Genomic DNA, 24129 nt, shown 5'->3' with positions numbered 1-24129 from the left:
AATGTTTACACAGCACCTTTATCTGTTCCATGTTTAGGTTTATGAATATCCTTTGAACTGATTGATTTCTGAAAAATATTTTAATATTTCCCATTTATTGTAAAATATACAAGCTGTGCACTGAGTACTAAATTATTATTTTCCTCCTATGATCCCTCTAGGATGCTAATCACCATATTAATTAGCTGTTTCACAAACAATAAACAGCTTAACAGCTCCCTGCAGTAACCTCTTCTTATGGATAAAATTGAGGCAAAACACTACAAAACACATTCACTACGCCTTTGAGATGAGCTGTTTCAGCTCTTTCCACTCTCTTACCTGTTTAAAGAAGGCAGGATTTTCAGAATCCAGCTCCCACTGGCTTTCTTTAATCTCAAAGTATTCTGAATTCTTGCAAATTGGACTAAGACTTTTTGAAAATGAGTACTCAGCATAAGTATGGGACTTAGTAGTCAAAGACCCAACATAATACCTAACTTCAGATAACATTTTTCCCATTTCTAGTGCTTTCTCACAATCTAGACATGACAGTATCATTAGGGAACATTTGCTACACAGGTACGTCCTGTGCTGAAGGGTTATTGCCCCTACTCCTTAATTATTATAGTTACAAATTGCTGTTACAACAAGAGTCATGATTTATACCATCCTAATCATCTGTGCAGTGGTGGCCCGGCTTAGCTTGGCAAAAACAATGCCAATGGTTTGCTTGAATTCTCTCTTCTGCTGTTATTTTAAAATCCAAGACTCAGAGTTCTCAGATTTTACATAAACTCAGAGATATTGCATTTCTAATCTACATACCCCATACAACATTTAACAAATAGTGGCTCTATCTCTGTAAGCCATCTCCCCTCTGAGCTTTCCCAGCCTTTCAGAACATGTTAATTCTCCTGCCTTCACTGGGTGTTTAGTGATATAAGAATTTCTGTTGGGTCTGAAATAGTTCAGAAGGAGTCTAGAGGAGTCCGTGGCATTTCTACTGTGGTAGATCAAAAGATCTCAGGCAGGGTGTTAAGGCATTCTATTCTCAAACAATGGCAGCTAAATCCCTTTTGAACATATTTTGCTGTGGAACTGATAGCATTTTCCTGGCATGCTCACAGCTGTGTGTTATTATTTGCTATGAAATATTTTGCACAGAACAAAAATATGGTATTTTGTTCCTTGCTATCAATGTCATTTTGTTCTTTTTGTACCCCCTGCACCTTCAAATTATACTGTATGCTCACCTTTGGCATGACCACAGTGGGGACAGTTACTGAAGAAAAATGTGATTAGGCCCTGTTCCCACAAAATTACTTATCTATATCACCTCATTAATGTGATGACCACATGGACATCAGAGCCCAGGCAGTCCCTGCATGCCAGACCTAGGAGGACAGCATGCTGTACCCAGAGGCCATATCACACAGTGGCAATGCTGTTTAATGAGGCACTTGAAAAAAGTGGTGGAATGGCCTTTTAAAATTTGGGAGGGGAAATACTAAGTCTACATTTAGGAAAGACTGCAAATGTGATTGAATTCTACCCAGCAACTCAAGTTAACAAAATAGTTCAAAACTATTTGTACTCTAAGGAATGTACTTGATTTCAAACGGCAATAAAGTCTGTGAGCAGGGATGGCACACCATGTATTATAAAAGTTATTTTCCACAGGAAAGAAGAGGAAAATCAGTACTGCTTCCAGGATCTTATTTTTGCACTAGAGCCTCTACAAATATTTTTTACAAGCTTCCTGATATGCCATCTCTTGTTTTTAGGGTTTTGACTTAATGAAATTTATTCAAATTGATTCCATAAATAGAACAGCTGATTGCAGTATTGAATGAACCTGTTTGTAGTACCTGGCAGTCAATCTCAAAGCTTTTCAAAAAATCCCCAGAGAAATAGATCAAGCATAAAGAAATACCATGGAGTATACATGGAAATAAAATGGGCTTAGATTAAAATGCTGAGTGCATCTGAATTTTAAACAAGGCAGTAAATACATAATTTTGTCAAAAATCAGGGGAAATACATAGCTTATCAGATTTCCCCCATACAACAAAATTAACTCTCCCCCTTAAACCTAAATGATTAAAAGGGTCCTACATATAGATGAGTGAATAGTGAAACTGAGAAGCAGAAAAATGTATATAGAAAGCCTGGATGTAGTTTATTTTACATTCCAGACACTGAAAAGTATATATTATCTCAAAGAGGCAACTGCACAGCTATCTGCTAACTTGTGTTAACATTTTATTAAAAGAATTGAAGTATCTGATCAAAGCTGTAGAGCATTGTTGCATGTGCCTCCGGAAGCTCATTGGCTAGGACACTTGTTTAGGAGGTAAGAGATTCATCTCCCCACCCACACTGTATATTAGGAAGGACAGAGATTCAATACTCAGGTTATACATCCCATAAATACATCAAAAATCTGGGACACTGGACACACACACACCATTGGCCACTACAAGATACTTCACATACACTCAGAAGACACACTCACTTGAAATGGGGAAAAGCAGATTGCATGTACTTCTCTCTTCCATGTGAAGAATTCTGGAAAGTCAATTGGAAACCAGCTTTTAAGCATCCATAACATCCATACAGCACAGCGACATTGAAGTCATCCTTAGCACAAGTTAATAAAAAAGCCCCACTGCTTGATTTCCACACATTTAAAATAGAGGTTTATTGAAATTTTAGTTGTGCCCCCTCACTGATCTTTGATTTATTCAGAAGGCAGTTTCAATCTTCTCTTTTGGTACTACTTTTTTAGAAATATTCCTTTGTGGATAAGGTTAAGTCCTTCATGAGATCTAACTATTAGCCAATTGTGAATCTGTATAGTGGTAAAGTACATTTTCTTATGCATTTCCCCTTGCAGTAAGGCAAGAACAAAACTTTAGAAGGAAGGCTACCTACATCAGACATCTTGACTGAAGCAACCAAAACAAATGTAACAATGCCCAAATCCAATGTCAGAATGGGCTCCCATGGTATGACTTCATAGATTTAATCTATCAGATGATGCAATACTTTTGGGGTAAGTCACAGGGCAAAAATTTCAAAAGTGAGACTTTCAGGTGAAGTTCTCTTGATAGGGATTTCCACCTGACACAAACTGAGTGATTCCCCTTAAAAAGATGCCAACTCTTGGTACCCAAAAATGCAGTCCCGCATCCCTAACCATAACTCATAAGGAAAGTAATGAAAGAGTAAGTCTCTGAGAATCAGTATTTTATACCTTGTAAAAATATTTTTTTCTCCCTTTTATTAGCAAAGGAAAAAATCAAATACTTTTCCTCAAACCCACATTTATGTCTACCCATTCATAAAATGTCTACTGCCTTGCTCACTGACAACACTCATGACTTAATAGCTTTTAGTCTAAATTCTTGTGCATTTCATTCCCCTGTCAAGCCAAATGAAATAACATTCTGCTGAACTTCTGTCAGCAAAGGGGAATTATAAATGACACTAAATTGTGTTTTTATAGTTTTGAAATAAAGGCAGAGGAAAAAGACCTATCTTACCATGTACTATGTAATTTCTAGCTGTTAATTGATTTCCTTTGTGCAATCTGCATGTCTGTTTTCTTAATAATGAACTGTAATCCCCCAATCTCTTCACTTCTCCTTTCCCTACTGAAACACATGGGTAGTTCACACAACAACAACAACAAGAGGGAAAATAGGCTGGTGACTATCTGATATGTTAAACTTGAGACAGACTTCTGTTCAAGAGAATCTGTTCAAGAGAAACAGAATTGGATATACTGGGGCAGAGATTGGGGTGGGTGGTGTGTTACTGCTGTCATGCAATAGAAAATTACGGTAAAAACAAGCACAAAATCCCTTGCATACAGGATAACTCTGCAGACCCTGTTTATGAAAATATTAGGCTGATCCATTCAATTACCTTTGCTAATTGCTAAAAATAACAATTTTTCCTTAAGTTATGATATACTGTGATAATTAAAATCATTCGCCCCAATTCTTCAACACACATTTCAAAAGTTAGTTATTGAGCCCTGTGTCTAGATACAGACTATTCACCTACAGCACACTATTTTAATCCACTAGTGTGTCTGAAAAGTCTTACACTATCCTCCAAATATAACTCATTCATTTACTTCAGGCATCAACAGATTCCATTGACCTTGTTTAAATCATTTAAATTGATTTATTCATGCGTACACAAAACAAACCTACTCAATTATTCTATGCAAACACAGTCAGCTTCCAGATCATTGAATTTTTACATATTTATTCACCAATTTGGATAATTCTTCCATGTACTGTAGCAGAACAGACTTCCCTAGTGCTACAGGGTTATATAAATCTATCTTGATCTGTTTAAAAGGGGAAAAATGAAAAAAAGGAAAAGACATAGAAATTTGGTCAGGGCTTAGAAGAACACTGTGAGAACAAGCTAAAGATCTTTCACAAGGGAGTGGCACTTACAGGTTAGTGACACCATTTTTTGTCCCCAGAACACTCACTGGTTCCCTGTTCAGTCACACAGTGACCTTTTCCTTATATTTTAATATCACTTTTTTATTGAGATCATGTTTCAGCTTCTTCATTTGCAAGACAAATGACTATCAGTTAAGGTTCAAGGAGTGCAGATCTTCCAGAAGGGCAATATAAAGCTTTGCAGTGTTTACAGAAATGCCCAAACTAGCTGGTTTTACAAAGGACTATGGTCCAAACTCAGTGGGGACACAGGTCTTGTAGCTCACAGCTGCTGCCATGTGAGGCTTGATGGTACCCAGCTTGTTAATGCCTCTTTGTTTAAGTCTACTTGAGCAGCAGTCACAAAACTGCACTGTGGAGGATCTCAAATTCCTGCCATCTTCCCACCTTGCCTTCCCCATTAACAGCAGCAGCTTCTCCCTATGACAAACCTGGAGTAACTAAGTGAAGAGCTGAAGTCCTGCTGCCCAGGGAAAGACTTGTACACGCTGCACTTCTGCTCTGGATGTGTGGTGGAGCAGAGAGAGAACCAAAGGGATTGTGTTTGTGAGATGCACCTCCTTCCTTTAACAGCAAGTCTAGTTTTGCTTTTATGCCCCTGGTTATGGAAAACAGGTCACCACTGTACTATCCTCAGCTGTAGAAGGCAGAACAGCCCCATTTACATTCAGTGGAACTATGTTCATTTGTATCATCTCCTCTTTCTAGCTTATATTCAAAAGTAGCCTCATGTCCTAAAACAGTTGATAAGATCTGTATTTGGGGTTAAGGGGAGAAAGTGTAGTTGTTCATTATATTAAATATTACAGTAAATTTTTTTTTATTATAGTAAAAAAAAATGGAAATAAAGATTTGTGGACCCTTATTTAACAGATGCCAATTGGAAAAACTTGCAGTTTTTCATGTTTGGCAGTGTTTGGGTCTAGTCATAGAAGAGCAGTTGTAATATGGAATATAATGGCCTCGAGCTGGGTGAACTGGCAGAGTTCAAGTTTGTGCAGTTCTCCTGGCAATTCTAGGAAAACTTAATTCACCCAAACCAATAGCGGGAAAGAAAACTTAGCTTAGTACTGAAAGAAAAAGGATTTTCAGCCTGGTCTCAATGTTACTAAAGCAGAACACACAATAAAGAAAAGCAATATAATTTCTCAAATGAGGTGGAACTGTGTAGGATTTAAAAAAAAATGTATGCAGGAAGGGGATGGAGAAGTTAGTAATTATGGATGATGAACTGAGCACAGTAATATCAGCAAATATGTTGACTTTTCTCATATTACATATTACATAGCTTTGTACATTTAATCTACTCTGATTCACTGGTATATCCTTCCAAGCAAACCTTTCTCCAAAGCAGTAATTTTTCTCTAGTTGTCTGCTGCTTGCACTATTACATAACACCATGGCAAAACTACTTGTTCTACATAGAGGGGTTTTATTTTTTTTTATCAAATGAATTTGAAAAAAGTGCCTGTGGACTATTGCTAATTAAGATTGTATGGGTAGATTATCTTTATGTGATAGGGACCACAAGTTTCTACAACATCCTGATCTGGTCGTAATTAATCATGACAAGGATCCTGTTGAGCTGAAATTGATTAGTTCCAGCCTAATTAAAGGTCACTACTGAGTATGGTTTTGGGCTTCACCAGATAGATATTTTTTCTGCACAGACACAAAATAATTAAAGATGATGCAAAAGCATGAAGCACATAGAATTTTCCAAATCAGTAACAAAAAGAAGTACAAAAATATTACTTACCAAAGATCTGAACCTATTTCAGGGAACTAACTAGAGTAAAAAAAAATTCACTGTGAGAAATGAATGAAAAGACCGTATTTGGAGATGTAGTGAAGCTCACTTAGAATAGTATGATTCAGCAGAAGAAGTAATTATGTCACATAAATGACATCTCCCTCCTGGTGGTAATGACAGATACTGTATGCTCTCAACATTGCTGCAACCTTGTCAACCACCTGGGCAGCATGTTTTGACAGATTGTGCAGACATTTTCTGACTAATATGAGGTTAGGAAACAGTGTTTTGGGAAGACAGTGGAAAAGGCAAGCTAATATGGAAGACTGTCCTGCCTCCATCTTCTGCTTTGTCAGCCTAGCTTTCTGGAGCTGCAATTCCTGGAGCTGATCCTTCCTGCAATTCCCCAATCTTCCCCAAGGTCTGACACTGTAGTGGGGTAAGGCAATCATCAAAATTAATTTAGTAAATGATATTTATCACTAGAAGAAGCACCTTGTAGAGATCGGCGACAGCCTCTGTGCTCTCGCAGTCATCCTCCTCCTCCAGATCCCACTGTGCTTGCCAGTGTTTCTCTATCAGTTCATGGTAAGCCTAAAAGAAACACAGTAGGTATATTTAAATAGCTCAAAAGATCTTAATTGTTTCTTGTGATCCTTCCCTTTTTTTCCTTTATGCTCTTCCCATGTATCACTACAACAGTAATCGTTTACCTGGAACCATGACTCAGAGGGAACTGAAACTTGCCTTACCACCTTAATTTGAGATTATCCAGTCTTGAGTATAGAATTCCTTAGCCTTGGCAATATGGGGTTAAATAATATGCACATACTCCTAAAAACATGTGAAATGATCTCATTTGAAACCTGCTTTCCAGTGTATGAGTATGACTGCATCATAGCCATTACCATGAGGTGCAGAACAACCATCTGACATCATCATGAGACATCTGACTTACAGCCATATCACACTGTACAGGGCTTGACAGGGGTTGGTCACCATGTCCCAAGGTGGTTCCTAAAAGGCTGATCTATGATGTGATCTGACTTGGTCCTCTGTCACAGTTTTAATAGGGATCAATTTTTTTCATCAAGGGAGGACACTGACTGTGGATGTGTTGGAAGGTTCATGGAAGATTGTATTTCACAAAGACTGCCTCAATCTACAGACTAATGAGTAGCATTATACATAAATATTCCGTATTTTGATTTAATCTGCCAAGTGTTCCCTTTCACTCCCATGGTAAATATGGCTTTCTTCATTAGGTATGTCAATAGAGCTCTTCTAAAGAGGACCAAAGTGCCCATAAACTCTTCATCATTCTTGCAGAGGTAGATTTGGAAGTTCACACATCTCATGGAGTCATATTTTATGACAGAATTTGATACATTAACTGCTATAACTTATATGTCCACCATGGGTAGGCAGAGCCAGAATGGATTACTGTAACTGACACTTTATGGTTTGTGTTCTTCACTGATCATTTCTGTATTCTCTGCCACTAAAAGACAAATGCTCCTTTTCCAAAAGAAACATAGATGAAAGAAAAAGAATGATACAGGAACTCTAACCTTTACTATATATCTTATTCTGTTTCATAAAAAAAATCAGATCCACAGCAACTCAGTTGTTACCACCCTACTTGTGTTCACAACAATCTGATGTGAATGAAGTTTATTGCAAAATCCACCATCATAATTGGCAACCACTTAAATTCAGCAGAAAGGTCAGTTACTGGCAAGGATGCTACCATGGTGGTGTATGACCCTCGATGACGTGGAGGGGGAAAGGCAGACAAAAGAAGTGTTTTTGATGGGTACAGCTCTGAGCTCGTGGTGAGGCTTTGAGATCAATTCCTTTACTGTTGGGCTGGCTGTGAAATTATGAAACAAAATAGCTCCTCAGTGCTAAGTGGATTGTTCTCACAAAATAATTACTGGACTATTTAAGTCAAACCATGGGAGCTGCAGGTACAAATTTTTCTTATTCTTCTTATTCTTCGAAGAGTTTCTGCACTTAAGACCACACCTGTTCTGGGACAAAAGACTCTCCCACTGTGCAGCAGAAAGGCTTACCTTCTGACTTTCACAATTTGTACACAGGCATTTCATAATCCTTAGACTCAGTCGTGTGCAAGCTGCCCCTCCCTGCTCAGCCTGTCAGAAAGCTGTTGAGTAGGCTTAGTTAAACTCTAGACTAATGATATGTTCATAAGGTGTACAGAATAGAGCATCTCTTGCAAAAAGTTGTGCAGCTCTACCTTTGTAGGGAAGGGGTCTTAATGTGAAATTTTTAAGCTTTGTTCAGTGAATCTGGGATGTGTCCAAGAGCGTCCAATGATGTGTAAAACGGAAATACATTCATAAGTTCCCACTGTCTACAAAAATGTGTGACAGAATTATTTGTCCCAAGTTATGAAAAGCCAAAGAAATGAGGTATTGCCAGCAGGTGTGCGTACAGAAACAGTAACTGTTTGTCCAATTCATAAAATACAATTAAAGAATGTGGCCCCACAGAGCAAAATCGCAGTGTTAAGATCAATATATTTTGACAGTTTGCTGCAGTTGGACTCTGGGTCTTCTCAAACAGTAATTTTATCTAAGTTATTAGATTTCATTAAAAGTTTAATGCTGCTGGATGTAACCACTTTCATCTCAAATTATTTATTTTCTGAAAATTGAGGACTGATTTTTAAAAAATTCTTAACAACTTGTGTTTGCAGTTCTCAGCAGTTACTCGTATTTTGCAGATCTCAGCATTTACAGCTAAGAACTCTGATTTTGTATATTCATTTGGAACAATAACAGATTTCTATAGAAAATATGACCATGAAAACATTACACTGGCCATTGTATACCATATTAAATTATCAACTGCAAACCTTTTCTAAGTCATTCTGCCAGAGATCATAATTAGTTCTTCCCCCACTTCTCTGAAATTTAGTAACGCTTTTGAGCCACAGTAACCCCATTCACAGAAAAGCAACTAGATCAGTGCAGACTGTTTTCTTCTGTAATGCAGGCCAGATACTTTCCTCCAGAGCAGCAAACACAGAGTGTCTAAGCAAAAGATGTTTTCTACATTTTCATTTTGCATTAACCTCATTGGCACTCTGTTCCAATGCAACACCACCAACACTGAAGGAAAAGCCATGGCAACAGGGGTTCTGACCCTGTCCACCTGTGCTATTGCATGTGATTCTCTGGAGGCCCCAAAACTCCCAATTTTACAGAACTGGGAGAAATCTGCAATACATTTGACCATAAAAACGAATAGAACTGGGAAAATAAGCTTTTACTTGTTCACCTTGAGAAAATTATGAACATCTTCAGTAAGAAAGGTTTTGCTAAGGAGTCTCTCTTGTTCAGCTTCCTGTCTGCGTTTGAACTCTTCCTTCTTCTTTGCTCGGCACTCCAGTCGTTTCAAGATCAGGTCTTTACTTTGCTGCATGCATTCTGGAACATAAACCACAAACAATCAGGCACCACAACTCCACAGGGAGAAAGCAGCATCTGCTACTGTCACACAACAGAAGCTCACAGAAATCTGTTAGTGAGCAAAATAGACAAGTAATCACCTTGCAGGATTTGAAATTTGCTTCTTATCCTGATGTAAGCGCCTTTTTAGATGTGAACTTCTAGACTGTTACATGGCACTTAAAGCTATCAGGATTTTGGACTGCTACCTGCACCTTCCTTTCACTGGTGCTGCTGTTTATGCAAAGGCAGTGTGTTAGTTCAAGAAACAGACTTCCTCATGCAGCAGCCCAGACTGTTGGGAAGGATAAGGATTTGACAGGAAGGTCTCCCAGATATGTATGTATAACAGAAAGATCTTTGAATGTAGACTCTGAAGAAGGAATAGAAATGATAGCAAGTTTTGACATAGAGGAAAAGAATTGCTAAGCCAGTCTTATGGGATAACTAAAAAGGCAAAGAGCAAGTGAGTTGGAAATGGCTTTTATGACTCTGAGCAAAGGATAAATCCACCTCAAACAAAAGATGTTTTTACCAAGCAAAAGCATTTTCACAGACAAACAAAAATGCCATGTTGCAAGTAGAGAAAAAATTGCAGAATTTTCCACTGCAAAAAAACTGAAAAACAATTTCTAGCTTAAACATACTAACATACTGTATGTGATTGGAAAATAGTAACATGAATATGGTAATGTTAGTAGTTGTTATAGGCTATAGGTAATAGTAAAGGTATTGATTGGTTGTCAAGTATTAAGATGATCTACAATGAAAAGTATATCATGCGTTGTAACCAGAACTAGAGGAAGCTTTCAGACAAACCCACAGCTGTGGCTAAAAAGGTGGTGGGCTGGGCTCTTGTCACCCACGACCTGTGAACTGCTGCATCATTTGGATATAACAAACAGCATTTTAAAGAGCCCTCGGGAGTTCCGCACCCCTCTTTTAGGCTCTTGCACCAGTCCTCCCCCTCATGCTCCAGGAAGGCTGGTAAGTGGCTCATTACCTAACTGCACATATGCAAATGCTGCTGCAAGGACAGGGGCAGTAACATATGGTGGGACAAAAGGTCTAAAGCAGTGCTAGTTCAGATTAGCTTGAACTGGCATGCAGCCATACATATCAGACTTCTAAAGTGACTCATCCAAGAAACAGCAGTAAAAGTTGTCAAGGTCCCTCCAATTTTGTGCTAGTAATGTGAACTATTTGTGACTGAATTCCTCCCTGCTTCATTCCCCCTGTAGCTCCAAGTGATATATAAATTCATGAGTCTATTTGCATCCTTGGCTGCTGAGTGCAATTGGTGCTTTAAATGTTCTGCCACTTCATGTCTCATTGCCTGTCCACCTAAGAAGAATTTTATTCATTTTCCTCAGTTGCCTTGCCCCAGAGCAGTACTTCACTCCTGACACAAGCAGCTACAGGGGAATGCAAAACAACAGTAACCTGTGGCTGCTGCTCTGCCACTACATCAAGCTACTTTACTTATAAGAAATTATTTTGTAAAGAAACAAAAGGATCACAGCACTGCAGCACCAAGAATGTTATTTATTCTCCATGCTAATTTATTGTGCTTATCCACAGGCTGATGATGCACTGACAGAACACTTGAAAGTGCACCAAAAGTACAGGAAAGCCTGTAATGAAAATGTCACTCAAATAAATGTAGCAGTGTTTTACTTTTAAACACTATTGATTCTTTATTGCTTACTTGCTTTGCATCCTAGGAGCACAGTCTTACTGGTTTTGTGCTCTATTTGTAAATTACAGGTACAGTTTAACTTTTGTATTTAAGAGTTCATAAAAAAGGTCAAAGTAAGACTCCATTGGAATAAATGCTGCACTCCAGATAATTTTTTTAAAGTACATTTAATTTCTATCTAAAACCAGGAGGTTGATAATGTTCTTTTGCACAGGATGTACCAACTATAATATATAGCTATACACAACCATAAGCACCAACTTTGCATAAAATACAGGCTCTGACAGAGGTATTTTTGCTTTGGAATAAGTGAAAATTTAAAAAAAGAAGGAAAAAATCACCCAGACACACCCATTTATGCTTAAAGAATATTAGTGGCTGAATCTATGCAAAAACTATGAACTAGGCATAGACAATTTTAGAAGCAAACTTCCATGAAAGAAATTGTATCACAACATACATGTATTTGTGAATATTAGCAAACTTTTCACACAGCTAGATGTTCTGAAAGAGGATCAACTCTGCAGCACTTTCCATGATGAAATAACTAGCTCAGTAGGCGATAGGAGAGCGGTGGATATTGGTACCTTGACTTCAGGCAGGTTTTCAATGCAGTCTCCTGACAGATCCTCATAGAGAAGAGGATGGATGAGCAGACAGTGACATGGATTGAAAACTTGCTCAAAGTCTCCCTGGAAGCCAGCACCTACTGGTGTACCCCAGGGGTCAATACTTGTACAATCCTGCTCAGTAGCTTCATTAATAATCTGGATGATGGGCCAGAGTGCAAATTTAGCAAGACTGCACAAAAAATAGGAGGAGTGGAGGATACACCACACATGCTTGTACTTCATCCATAGGGCACTTGACAAGCTGGAGAAATGGGCTGATGCAAATCTTCTGAAGTTTAACAATGGGAAGTGCATAGTGCTGCAGCTGGGGAGGAACAACCCCAGGCACACGCATGTGCTGGGGACTACCCAGCTGGAAAGCAGCTTGGCAGGAAAGGACCTGGGGGTTCTGGTGGACACCAGGTTGAACATAAGCGAGCAGCTAGAGGGAGGGGATCCCTTCCCTCCACAGCACTAGGCAGAGCTGAATGGAGGGAAAGGATCCACACTTGGAGTGGTGTGTCCAGTTCTGGACTCCACAGCCAAGTACAAGAGACAAGGAGATACTGAAAAGACTTTAACAAACGGCCACAAACATGAATGGACTGGAGCATGTCTCCTATGAGAGAAAGCTGAGAGAGCTGGGGCTATTCAGTCTGCAGAAGAGAAGGCTCTGGGGGGATCTGAGCAAGTATATAGACACCTGGAGAGTGGGTACAGAGAAGACAGAGCCACTCTTTTTCTGCTGTGCCCAACAGAAGTTCCAGAGATAGCTGCCAGAAACTAAAACACAGAGGTTCTTTTTACCATGAGGATGACTGAGCACTGGAACAGGCAGCCCAGTTGGAGCGTCCATTCTTGGAGACAGAAGCTATCTGAACATGATCCTGGGCAACCAGCAGTAGTTCAACCTGCTTGAGCAGACAGGCTGGACCACACAACCTCCAGAAGTTCTTTCAGCCTTAACTGTTTCGTGATTCTGTGAATTTATGACTGTGAGATAAGGCACAAATTATCACCACTAAGCCCAAAGTGAGTGAGCAGAACTGCAGCAAGAACATACCGCAACAAGACTGCACTCATTCTGACTATTCAGTTCACTGAACTCTAAACCTAATGCCATTTTACTATGACAATTTTCTTTAAACGTGTCCAAAAGTAGCAGAAATGGTTCTGGAAATTGTGTTGAAGTAGTTATCATTATTTTCCTTCTGGTTACATGTTTACTGTAATTTTCTGTGAGTGCTGATGGGAGGCACTGAGCCCTGAAACAGCACCTATCAGAGAAGCTGGGGGTGCATTTCTCAACACTGGGCATTAGGTAACATACAAATGACACAGGGAGAACCTTAAATCAGTGGGTCAGTCAGGTTAGACTTTATTGTAATTGTGGACTTTTCAGATAGGCAATATGAAGATATGTAAAAGGAAATATGAAGATGTGTAAAAGGAAGAGGAAAAGACTTCATTTTAAAAGTATTTTAGTCTGATGTAATAAAACAGAGATTTATAGGAGGATCATAAGCTTTAACATTACTTTTTCAGAAGAGTGATAGCACAACTAACTGCTTTGTATGTAGTACAACTGCTTCTGGCTTTACATGCTAGCAGGAAATCCTGAAACAGTATCTTATGCCAGCCAGTATCACCAGCAATGCCAAATATATGAACAGTAAATGGAGAAATATCACAAATACTGTAGCAAGTGTGATTCTTCTTCTCTATTCAAATTAATGGAATTATTAGATTATGGGAACTGTAGAGTAAGTACCCAGTAATACCTGGAACAAGACATAAAAGGCCTAAAGTCAAAGTTCCCATTCCAAACATACATCCTCTAGAATAAAACTGATCCTGGTCAATTCATTAGTATCTTTTAAAAACAGATATATATATATGGTTGCAGCTGTAATTTTTTTACTCTTTAAAACAATGAGAACTCATGTAAGTCATGAGCTCCAGACTAAGTACTCACCATTACTGAAATGTGCCAGCTGTTCCCAGAAGGCCTTGTGCAGATCTGTTAGAAGTTCCTCCTTTTGTCGGACTGAAAGATTATTCTTTACAGTTAAGTGGTCCAGAATATTTGACACAGTATTTAATCTACCCTTACACTCTTCTGGTATAGAGGACTTCAGTGAATCAATCATTTTCACCATAAGCTCCCAGTTGAACAGCCTTTCCTGAATGTCCTAAACCAAACATAAAGTCCTGTTTAGAAACCAAGAATGTGCCTTGGGTTCTGCTTTCCTTATATTGAACTATTGATTCCCAAACCACAAAGAAAACCACTGAGGCTTCTCAAAACCATGTGAATAACCATCTGCATGTACTCAAATACTTCTGAGAGTCTGAATTAGTGCAGGCTAGCAGTAGGTTTATTGCATGTTCAATTGCAAGAGCTAATCTAAAACTATTGGTGTTTTTCATTATTTGTAGCTGTCAAGAAGACATTAAATCTGGAAAAGATAATAACAGGCTTGCAGAACAAACTTAAATACTCAAGGAGGATAGATGGACAGAAGACAACATGGAAGTCCAGGACGAATACTATACTATTGTAGATATTATATGGCACACCAGTACAGGTCCTCATTTTGAAATGAGGACACATACCTGATTCTGATAATGCTGTGATTCTTTCTGACTGTCAGACAGAGTTCAATACATATACTAAAAATTAGTATTATTGCCTATGGCCTAGCAACTTTCATTGCACTATTAAAGAAGCAGCCCATGATCACAGTAAGGAAAGATTTCCTGGGTGAAAGTGCAGCTGCTTTAAACAATGCTGCAAGGTTAGAAAGAGTTTGAAAATGCTGTGCCAAGTTAACAGTTGGACTCGATCTCAAGGGTCTTTTCCAAACCAAATGATTCTGTGATTCTCTGACCTATAATAGAGATACACCTACAAGGACCTCTGCAATGCGATTTCAGCATCATCCCAGTAGTGACTTCAGGCAGGAATATCTCCTGTATCTGTATCCAGGTATCTTACCTGCAGTCTGCCCATCTGAAGGAACTTACTGTACAGCAGCCCAGTTTGGGTCAAGTGTGACAAGCAGCAAAGACTTTATTCATACCTGCCCAGTTCAGTCTACTTTGCTGTTCTAACTCCAAACTAACAAGCTAGTAATTATTGTATCTGCTTATACATCAAATTACTAATAAATGCAGTGATTCCAACTGTATGCTAATCTAAAAATTGCGTGTAACTCCTTCAGTATATCCTGTGCAAAAAACAATTAAGGATCTGTTAGATTTAATACAACACAAAATACAGTGCTGGTGCATTTATGAGCACAGTTTTCCCTCTTCAGACCATATCACTAAGAGCTGATAAGAATTTTCATTTCCAATTAAAGTCCCTGAACACACAGAATCACCCTCAAATTTAAATTAGGATTTGCCAGTCAAAATGGAATAAATATTTTGAAAGAAAAAGAAATTTCATAATGCCCACAGCAACAATTCTCTATCAAATAGATCTTGCTCTCCTGGTTCATCAGCTGCATTAATCATACTTTTTCCTTATATGAGTACCTAAATAGTATTCTGAGAATTAGAACTCAAGTGCAGAGAGTTTACTCTCCTGTGAGTCTTCCTAAACTGCAATGGAAGTTGAGCTCTTTGCAATAAAGCTCAAAGAGACAACTGGATTAAGCAGTCTACATCACTCCTGAGGCAGGACTGACAGACTGTGCACTGACATAATTCTTTCTGTTCAGATTGACTAAATCTGTCTCAACTTTTATTTCTTTTTTACTTTACCATCGCCTGCAAGTCTTGAGATTCACTTAACAAGCTTTCTACTTCAATCATCTTCTCAGTCAGATCCATCATCATCTTTGTTGCTTTGGCACTTGAACATTTTGATTGGTCCAAAAAATCCTGCTGGGCTTTGTCAGTCTGCTTCCAGAAGGCTTCCATCTGTGGAATATGAATCAAAAAACAACCCATGTTCCCTCATTAATCATCTAGTATTTCATTACAGAAAGAGGCATATATATGAATCTACTGAAATACAAGTCACTGAGATTACAGACAGCTCTCAGTATTAGTTATACTGAACAATTTGCAAAGATAAAGAGACTATTATGAATTTTATATATATAAAAATATATATATAATATATTGGTGGTGACATAATCAATAGGTCAAACCTGACCTTTTAAAATAACTGTAGTAATTCTTTTTAACTAGCTAAGAATTTGTTAATTCTCTGCATATTGCATTTATAAGACTTGATAATGTTTTTTGTATTGATGGTAAAAAACCTAGAAGATAAACTGCATCCCTTTTATTCTGTGAAGTTTATTTAGCTGTAAGAGCAGGTCAAACAACATTTTTACAAAAAAAGAAAAACTGAAAATTATTACAGCTTTATACCATCAAAGCCTTTCACAGCTAGATGCTACATAAGCACCTTACTGGCTGGAAGTACTTTATGTAGTGTCAGCACAGCATATATGCCAATTCTGATAGATTATTGTATGGACAATCCTCAGTATTAGGTCCTGAATCCACAAACATGACTGCGCACAACTGTCAATATTTTGTGCTCTGTGGGATTACTCACACATAAAGGTAAAAAAATGCATCCATCACCACAATTTTTATTAAGTATCCATGAGTTTTGGGAAAAAATATCATTACGGTATCTTTGAGTATGGCAAAAACCCCTTTATATTCTCAGGGGAAGACTGGATTAGTTCAAGGTACTGATCTATAAAAATCTGCATAGAGGGAAATTATTTTCAATACGATGAAAAGCATCTGCAGGCCCAAGAGTGACAGATACACTGAAGGATGATTGCTGCCGGTGAATAAATGCCTCAGGTTGCTCAGCAAGGTTGCCAGCAATTATATTTACATGACTAACTCTGGAAAACTCTAAATAATCATTTTTCCACTGTGCAAAGTCAAAGTGCAAAAGAAACTTGACACAGATGTTCCAATGTTACCAGGGCTTCCACTATAAAGTAGAGGGCTCAGAAAATCAAAAGAAAGCTGAGAAAATTCCAAGTGAAGCACTTAAGCACCAGACATTAAAGAATGTTAACCACTGTATGAAAAAGGCCCAAGGCTGAGGTGATAGGCTGTTTGGTCCACAGCTGAAGTGCCACAGTCAATCAGCACAGGCAGCTCACAGAGCTGTCACTCTCTCATTTTCATCAATTTACTCAAACTTCAAAAACATGGCTGGGAAGAATATTACTCAGTTTAATCAAAATAATACATAGAATGTTCTTAACCTCCAGTTTTCTTGCCTGAAAGCTATACTGACACAGTGAACCTACTCCAGAGAAAAAAAAAATGAAACACTTTACTTTGAAAATCAATGCCTGCTATCAAACTGTATTTTCACATCAAAAAATGTCAACATATTCTCACACAGAAAGTTGCTAAAGAAAAATGCTATGCTAAAGTAAATGCACAAAACATACTAAAACACTGCCCAGTAACTGTATTCTTAGTACTTCTTTCAGCTGAAAAAAAATTGCAGTGTCTCATTACTCCCTTACTCAGTTACGGTGGTTGACAAAAGCAAGGTGCTAGGATAACATTCCTAAAAGTCAGGCTATACATAGGCTTGAAATAAATCTTACCATTAGACAAGCACCAGATATTTCTCAGTCGATAAAACAACAGTGTTTGACAAAAAACACTAAAAAATGTTTTATCTATAAAACATATTGACACCCAAAGGTAATTGGAAGTGTTTTGCTGGGTAAAAATACTTTCAGGATTCATACACGTATAAAATACTAACTGTGGACTACTCAACCACTGCACTAAAGAATTCCCTACCAGAAAAATAACATTAAAATAAAATATTAGAAAAAATTAGGAAGTTACATTATCTATGACGTGCTCGGAATATTCCCTTTCCCTCCTTTCTAGGTCTTCTAGAGTCTGGAACTCTGAATTATGGGCTCCTGACATTTCAGTATTCTGGAGTCTAGAGTCAAGTTGTTTCTGTAATTCTTCAAAATCCTGCGGGAAAAAAAAAGTCAAGTGATTTGTTAAACAGAAAAACAGACATAACTTCTAAATTTGGGAGTGAATCTGGATGTCAGTTCATGGCTAAGGAAGCTGAACAGGAGTGTTCAGAAAGTTCTGTCTCTTGGTAATGTGCCTTCTGTAGCAAGCAAGGAAATCTCCAGATATATGGCAGCTCTCAACTGAACTAACTAAATGTATGTACAAAGACATACATTTCCACTGTATGGATCCTGGATCCATTCCAGGATGTGAGTAAAGTCAAGACCATAGTCCATCTCCACTGAAGTCAAGTTTTAGTAAACACTGCTTCATGAGGTTTTATACTAATAATCCCTGGGATATATCTAAAAATATTTTTATTTTAATGCATGTGCCTCACCTTAAATGGCAGCTATGAGTGTACATGCTGTGTTTGAAAGCTCATCTAAGTATCCAGGTGATAATCAGACAGTGATCCCTGCAGAGTGCTGGATGAACATACCTGTAATGCTCAAAAGGATGAACACACCTGTAATGCTCAAAGGAACAAAATACAGGCTGCAAGATTACATGAGTTTTTACAGTTTTTCAGTCCTTTAGAAACCAGGGTGATTTCTTCTCAAAGCTGATGTTGCTGACAAATACTAGTCTGCTGCCATTGCTTAGTAAGTTGATATCAAAAACGGGGATTCTTCCTTCACTGCAACATGCCTTACATAGCAACCACTGACTTCTAATACCACCCACTTTTGGCTGTCAATGCATTAACTTGATATCCTTCTACCTTAAAGAAATGTAAGTAGAGTTTGACAAGCTTTACTAACAATTTCATCAAAATCCCATTCATTTTTATGGTGCAGAATTAAAAGAGGAAAACGTTGTCTGCAATAAAACATGTAACACTTGTTTACCACCAACATCTCTCTTACATGGTGGTCATAAGCAGCCTTGCATGACATCCCACCTCTAAGACAGTCAGGTTTACAAGGTCTTTCTCTTCCTCATATAGGACACAGAAACCCCATACTGGCACTTAAACAACTGGACTTTTATGGCAATTATTGCACCTAATTATTTAGATTTAGTCCTTGTCTTGCGGCAGCTTACAAGCACGAGGACACCGATGCCATCAACTTCACTGAGGACGAGGCTCTATCAGCAAACATACCTATTCTAGATTAGCTCTGTTTATAATTTGAAGTCATTACCAGATGACCAGTAAAAGGATTTTGCACATCTAATCTCACTTTTCATCTAGTAAATACAATAAGCTTTAATACTAAACCTGAGGATTCAAGAGTGCTTTAAGGCAAAATACATTCTGATATAAATCATAGGGTACTACAGAGATTCCTTATAGTAATTCACAGATTATGATACTGCATAACAAGTAGAGTTCATGAGCTGATAACTAATGCCTAGATGTGAAATTCCATCCAAGAAAAGTATAATCAGTACTGTGATTAGGCTGCTCTCAGTACAAACATTTAAGGCTTGGATTGGCAGGGCACTGGATAACCTTACATAAAACAAAACTTCCTATGGAAGGCTGGACCAGACAATCTTGAGATGTGCTTCTCAATCCTGAGTTTTCTGTGACTCTAAAATGGAAAGTGAAATCAATAGCTCTCCTATTTTCTATAGTTTTGTAAAGCTTTTTGTTCCTTCTATTAACCTTAAAAATAGTACCGGAGTAGTACTCTACCTGAAATACACATTGACTGTCAATATATGTCTTTCAGTTCAGAAGTGGCATATGAACTTTGATACAAGTACATGAAAGAAAAAAGGAAGATGAGGAAAATAAGTGTATCTTCCCCTGATGAAAGCCTTGAGCTTTTTACTGCTACTTTCTTTCCTGCTATTTTATTATCAGCAATGATACCTGGGACCAAACAAAGCCCCTGACAATTACAAATTCTTGAATCTGAGTAAATAAAGTTCAAAATGTTCTCTTTTCTTAAATGGATTCAACTACAAAATATTTTACCTTTAACAGATTACACAGATCACTTCATGCAGCAACAAAGAGGAAAAGCATACAAGGTAATGAAGAAAATTAACTAACAAGGGAGTTTCTTTGCATTTTCTTCAGAAGCAGATTACAAGTGACATTGCTGCTCAAAAGGAGTAGGTGAAACATTCTGCTGTGATAATAAGATTAACTCTTATTTGTGTGGCCTTAAATATTAACCAACAAACCCACTTACATTTTCCTGATTTGAAAGGATCTTCTTCAACAAACCATCAGTAATCTTCTTTTTACGATGGAAGTCTGTGAGGTATATTTTGAAAATCTGAATATACATCTGTTTAAAGAAGAAAACAAAACCCAGGTTAAGTGGCTGTTCATCATTTTAAGGACACCTTTGTGATAAATTCTGCTGATTTAAATCAATCAGGGAGACTATAGTGAAACACCAGATAAATTACCAGCAACTCTCCAGTACTTCCACTGTGAAAAATTCTCTGGTTTTGGCTCCAGTGAATACTGGAAGATGGAGTTACACATAATCTCATATATCTTTCTAACCAGCCAGACACATTTGGAACTATTCTTGACTGGAGAAAATGCAGATCACTTGAAAATACAAAGTCCATTTTTCTAAAGTTTAATGAACCCCGAAACTGGAAGATATTAACTATTTGAAAGATACTAAGGACTCATTACCCTGACTTCAAGTGTAGTCAGCCACATGATACATCAAACGTTTTCATACACAACTCAAAAGAAACTATCTCAAGTTGTAGCCAGCTTCTCTTGCAAGAAAAAGACTTATTTTCCATTTGTGTGCCTTTTGTGTGCCTTTTTTTTTTTAATACTGTAATACTATTGTCTTCAAAAAGATGCTTTTGAATTTTTTTAACACTGGGAAAACTTTTGCTTAACCTTTTCCCCTCTTGCCTCAATTAGAGTTTCAGTGTAAGGTTAATTCACTTCATTACTAACTTCTGCAGCATTTTCCATTTACTGTGGAGGTAAAAATACATGAAATTTAACAGCCACCTGCCTGTTCCTCATAATCTTGAAAATAAGATGATGCAGAACTTGCCTGCTTAAAACATATAAAAACATAAATAAACACGTATTTATATACAGAAACAGTTACCGAAGCAAATATGTCAGGTGAGCAAAATCTGGAAAATACAATTAGAGCTCAAAAGAAGAAAAAACCATACAGCAGTCATGTACTGGATCTCTTGCAAATGTTTTAGACAGGGGTTAGGTAAGTTTTGAACACACTACCAAGACACCATGTACAGTAAAAAGGAGAAAAAAAGGGTTCAGGAGAAGACTGAAAGAAAAGGATGTATTACCTTAGACCTGATGCCAAGAAAGACTGAAATCAGAGAAAGCAGAGTGGGAAAGGAAGAAATTACTCTCAGACTGATTTATTTTTTCCCTTTTTCCTTCTAGCAAAAATATAAAGCTGTTTACATATTCAGCTAAAGGTCAAAGTCATTTGTGGTGATTTCTGGTGGGTCACAAAGTGCATTAAATGCTCATTTTCTCTGTGTTTCTGTGATTACATCACTATGTTGCTACTTACCCTCCTTCAGAAATTGATGATTAACTTCGACATCAAATTCAACCTTCTATAATCAAACTAAACTTCCTTCTGGAAATCTGATTGCAAGTTCCCTTTCACATCTAACTAGATGTGGATAATTCATCAGATGAGAAATTGCTTCCCAGGTTTACTTTCCTGTTTCCTCCTTCAGGCTGTGTAGAAATTTGTTCAGAAAATCTCACCCTTTGAAATATTCTCAGTGGATTTAGTAAATTGTAACAGAAATGGCCAATTTGTTTAAACAGAGCCTGAGAAAAGAGAGGAGGAGAAAGCTACAGACTTTATGTCCAGATTCATATTTACTGAGCTAAAACCCAGTAGCAGTAATGGTGCTGCACTTGATTTTAGCTAGTCACCACAAACAATCATTACTGAGTATCCTGTGGCTTTAATTGTACTTTTTATTTTCTTTTTTTTTTCCCTTGTCAATTTTGGATGCTGTCATTTGATGTAGGTAGTTATCTATGGTTTAGATGGTACTTTAATCCCTCAGTCCTACAAAATCACAACAATTGTACTTATCACAATGGCACTGATTCAGTTGAACTGAGTTTTAAATTTTATGCCAAAAGCTTTAAGTCTTTGGAGTTGCAACACACAAGCAAGCAAGTTTGTCCTTAAGACAAACTCATCTATTAAATAATTTATAACAACCTCTTTTATGAGCCTCAAGTGCTGTGTGTTAATCTCTGGAGTAATGTTCAAAACCAAATTTTGATATGTGCTATATTGGTATTTCACAGACCAGTATACTCATTCTATTTTACTTCTTTAGGAAGCTCATATATATGCAGAGTAGGAGAAAAAAAAAAAAAGACAATAACATGGAAATGCAACTCTGCTACACTACATCCCACCTAGCCAGCTGTTTATGTTATTTCCTAAACTGATGTTCAATGAAGATGTTCAAAACAACGAGCTATAAATGAGATAAGAGTACCTACCACATGTTTTTCTTTTCTGAGTTCAGTATCAAGAAGCATGAGATCTTTCAAAGTAAGACTGCAAAGGCAGAGCTTAACATTGAAGCTAAAACAAAGATTAAAAATGCATTAATAGCAATCTAAATGAAATGACAATTATACCAAAGGACAACACAATATGTTTCATTTAATCACTAGATTTTCCTAAAAACACTGCCCCAAAACACAAGTGAAGTCACTTTATTTCTATATTGTCGTCTTTTTCAGAAAGCATTCTGTATGTAAAAGTAAACAAAACAAAGTAGTGTTTTGAATATAGTTGGCATTGCAGCTTCCTCTAGAAAAAGACAAGGTGAACATAGGCATGAGTGGATACAACCAGTGAAAACATGGCTTTAAATTGAAACAGCCATAATAAGAGTGGGTATTTTGTAAATATTCTTTATTGCTAGTGCCTTTCCCAACCCCTGTGACTCAAATACTCTTGCTGATGAGAGTGCAGACACATACTCATTTAGGGGTACTGCCGTGGTGCAGCTGAAAGGAAATCAGAACTGACAGTCCATTTCAATTACCTCTACCTGCTCATCAGCAGTGTCAGAGAGGAACTGTTTTCCCAGAGTCAGACATGAGTAGTTCCCATTAAAAGAGAGAGAACAGACCACTGAGTGCTCTCAAGGCACCTGCAGCGTGAGACGGCACTGTACAGTGCAGAGGACACCATCTCCAGCACACATGAACTGAGCATACGAGCTTTTACAAAGACACCTCCTTATCCTAATAGTGGATAATACATCTTTCATGAAACAGCTTTTGGGCAGTTGCGATTCCCAAAATTTCACAAAGAACAGGATGACTTCCAACAGCTTAATGTATTAATCTCCCCAAAAATTTTTTTAGGGTTATAAGCAGATAACCCTGTCCTGATGTGGTGACTGTGCATTCATGCCCAGCCTTTTACCTTTAGTGACTGTCCTAAAAACACAGGAAATGACCAAACAAGGGCAAGTTTACTGTTTACCTCTCACATGTCAGGACTTCAGGGAAGCTGGCCACCTTTAGGAAGGCTCGAGCCTGAAATCTGTCATCACTTGTTGTGGAATGTATTGATGTGGAGGAACTACAGTCCTCTTTGTCTCCCTGGCTCAGGGATCCCAGGCTGCCTGACATAGATGTCTCCACCAATTGATTAGGCAGAATTGTCTGCTTTGGATTCTCATGCAAAGATGGATTGGATGAGCCATCTGCCAAAGGCTATAAGTCAAAGGAAATTCATTAGTTCAATTAATAAAACACAACAAGGAGACAAACATCACATCAATTTTCAGTGTCTACTTTTAACAGAAAAGTTAAACAGCATACATAGCAAAAGTGTTTTCATATACATGACAGGTTTTTGCATTGCCCAGAAAAGTGCTCTTCTGTTGTAGTTAGCTCCTTGGTGCATGCTTTCGATCTTCCTTTTAGATCCTTGTGGTGTTTTTCTTATGGCAGCTTAGACAGATCCTACTTCCACTAATGTTAACGGGTAGATAAGGTCTCTCAAATACAGTGAAAATTGACTGGCCACCATGTTAAGTACTGCAGATTTCAGGGGGAGCTGAGACCAGCTGACACCTTACAGAATAAGCCCTGGGTCAA

The 24129-nt window shown here is 37.8% G+C and overlaps 1 protein-coding gene across 2 annotated transcripts in view; it reads right to left on the bottom strand.

Moving 5' to 3' along the window:
- The window catches only part of EVC (EvC ciliary complex subunit 1), a 50276-nt gene that overhangs the window by 20288 nt on the left and 5859 nt on the right, over positions 1-24129 (bottom strand). For both annotated transcript variants that reach the window (XM_033059473.2, XM_033059472.2), the window contains exons 4-11: positions 23510-23742; positions 22510-22594; positions 20204-20302; positions 17868-18005; positions 15780-15938; positions 13984-14200; positions 9529-9677; positions 6718-6816 (exon numbers count right to left, since the gene is read on the bottom strand). In XM_033059473.2, coding sequence (XP_032915364.1) covers positions 6718-6816; positions 9529-9677; positions 13984-14200; positions 15780-15938; positions 17868-18005; positions 20204-20302; positions 22510-22594; positions 23510-23742 — 1179 coding nt within the window. The remainder of the gene's footprint in view (positions 1-6717; positions 6817-9528; positions 9678-13983; positions 14201-15779; positions 15939-17867; positions 18006-20203; positions 20303-22509; positions 22595-23509; positions 23743-24129) is intronic.

The sequence above is a fragment of the Catharus ustulatus genome, chromosome 5 (assembly GCF_009819885.2).
Source record: "Catharus ustulatus isolate bCatUst1 chromosome 5, bCatUst1.pri.v2, whole genome shotgun sequence".
Classification (NCBI taxonomy): domain Eukaryota; kingdom Metazoa; phylum Chordata; class Aves; order Passeriformes; family Turdidae; genus Catharus; species Catharus ustulatus.
This window is presented reverse-complemented; position numbering and strand designations above follow the sequence as displayed.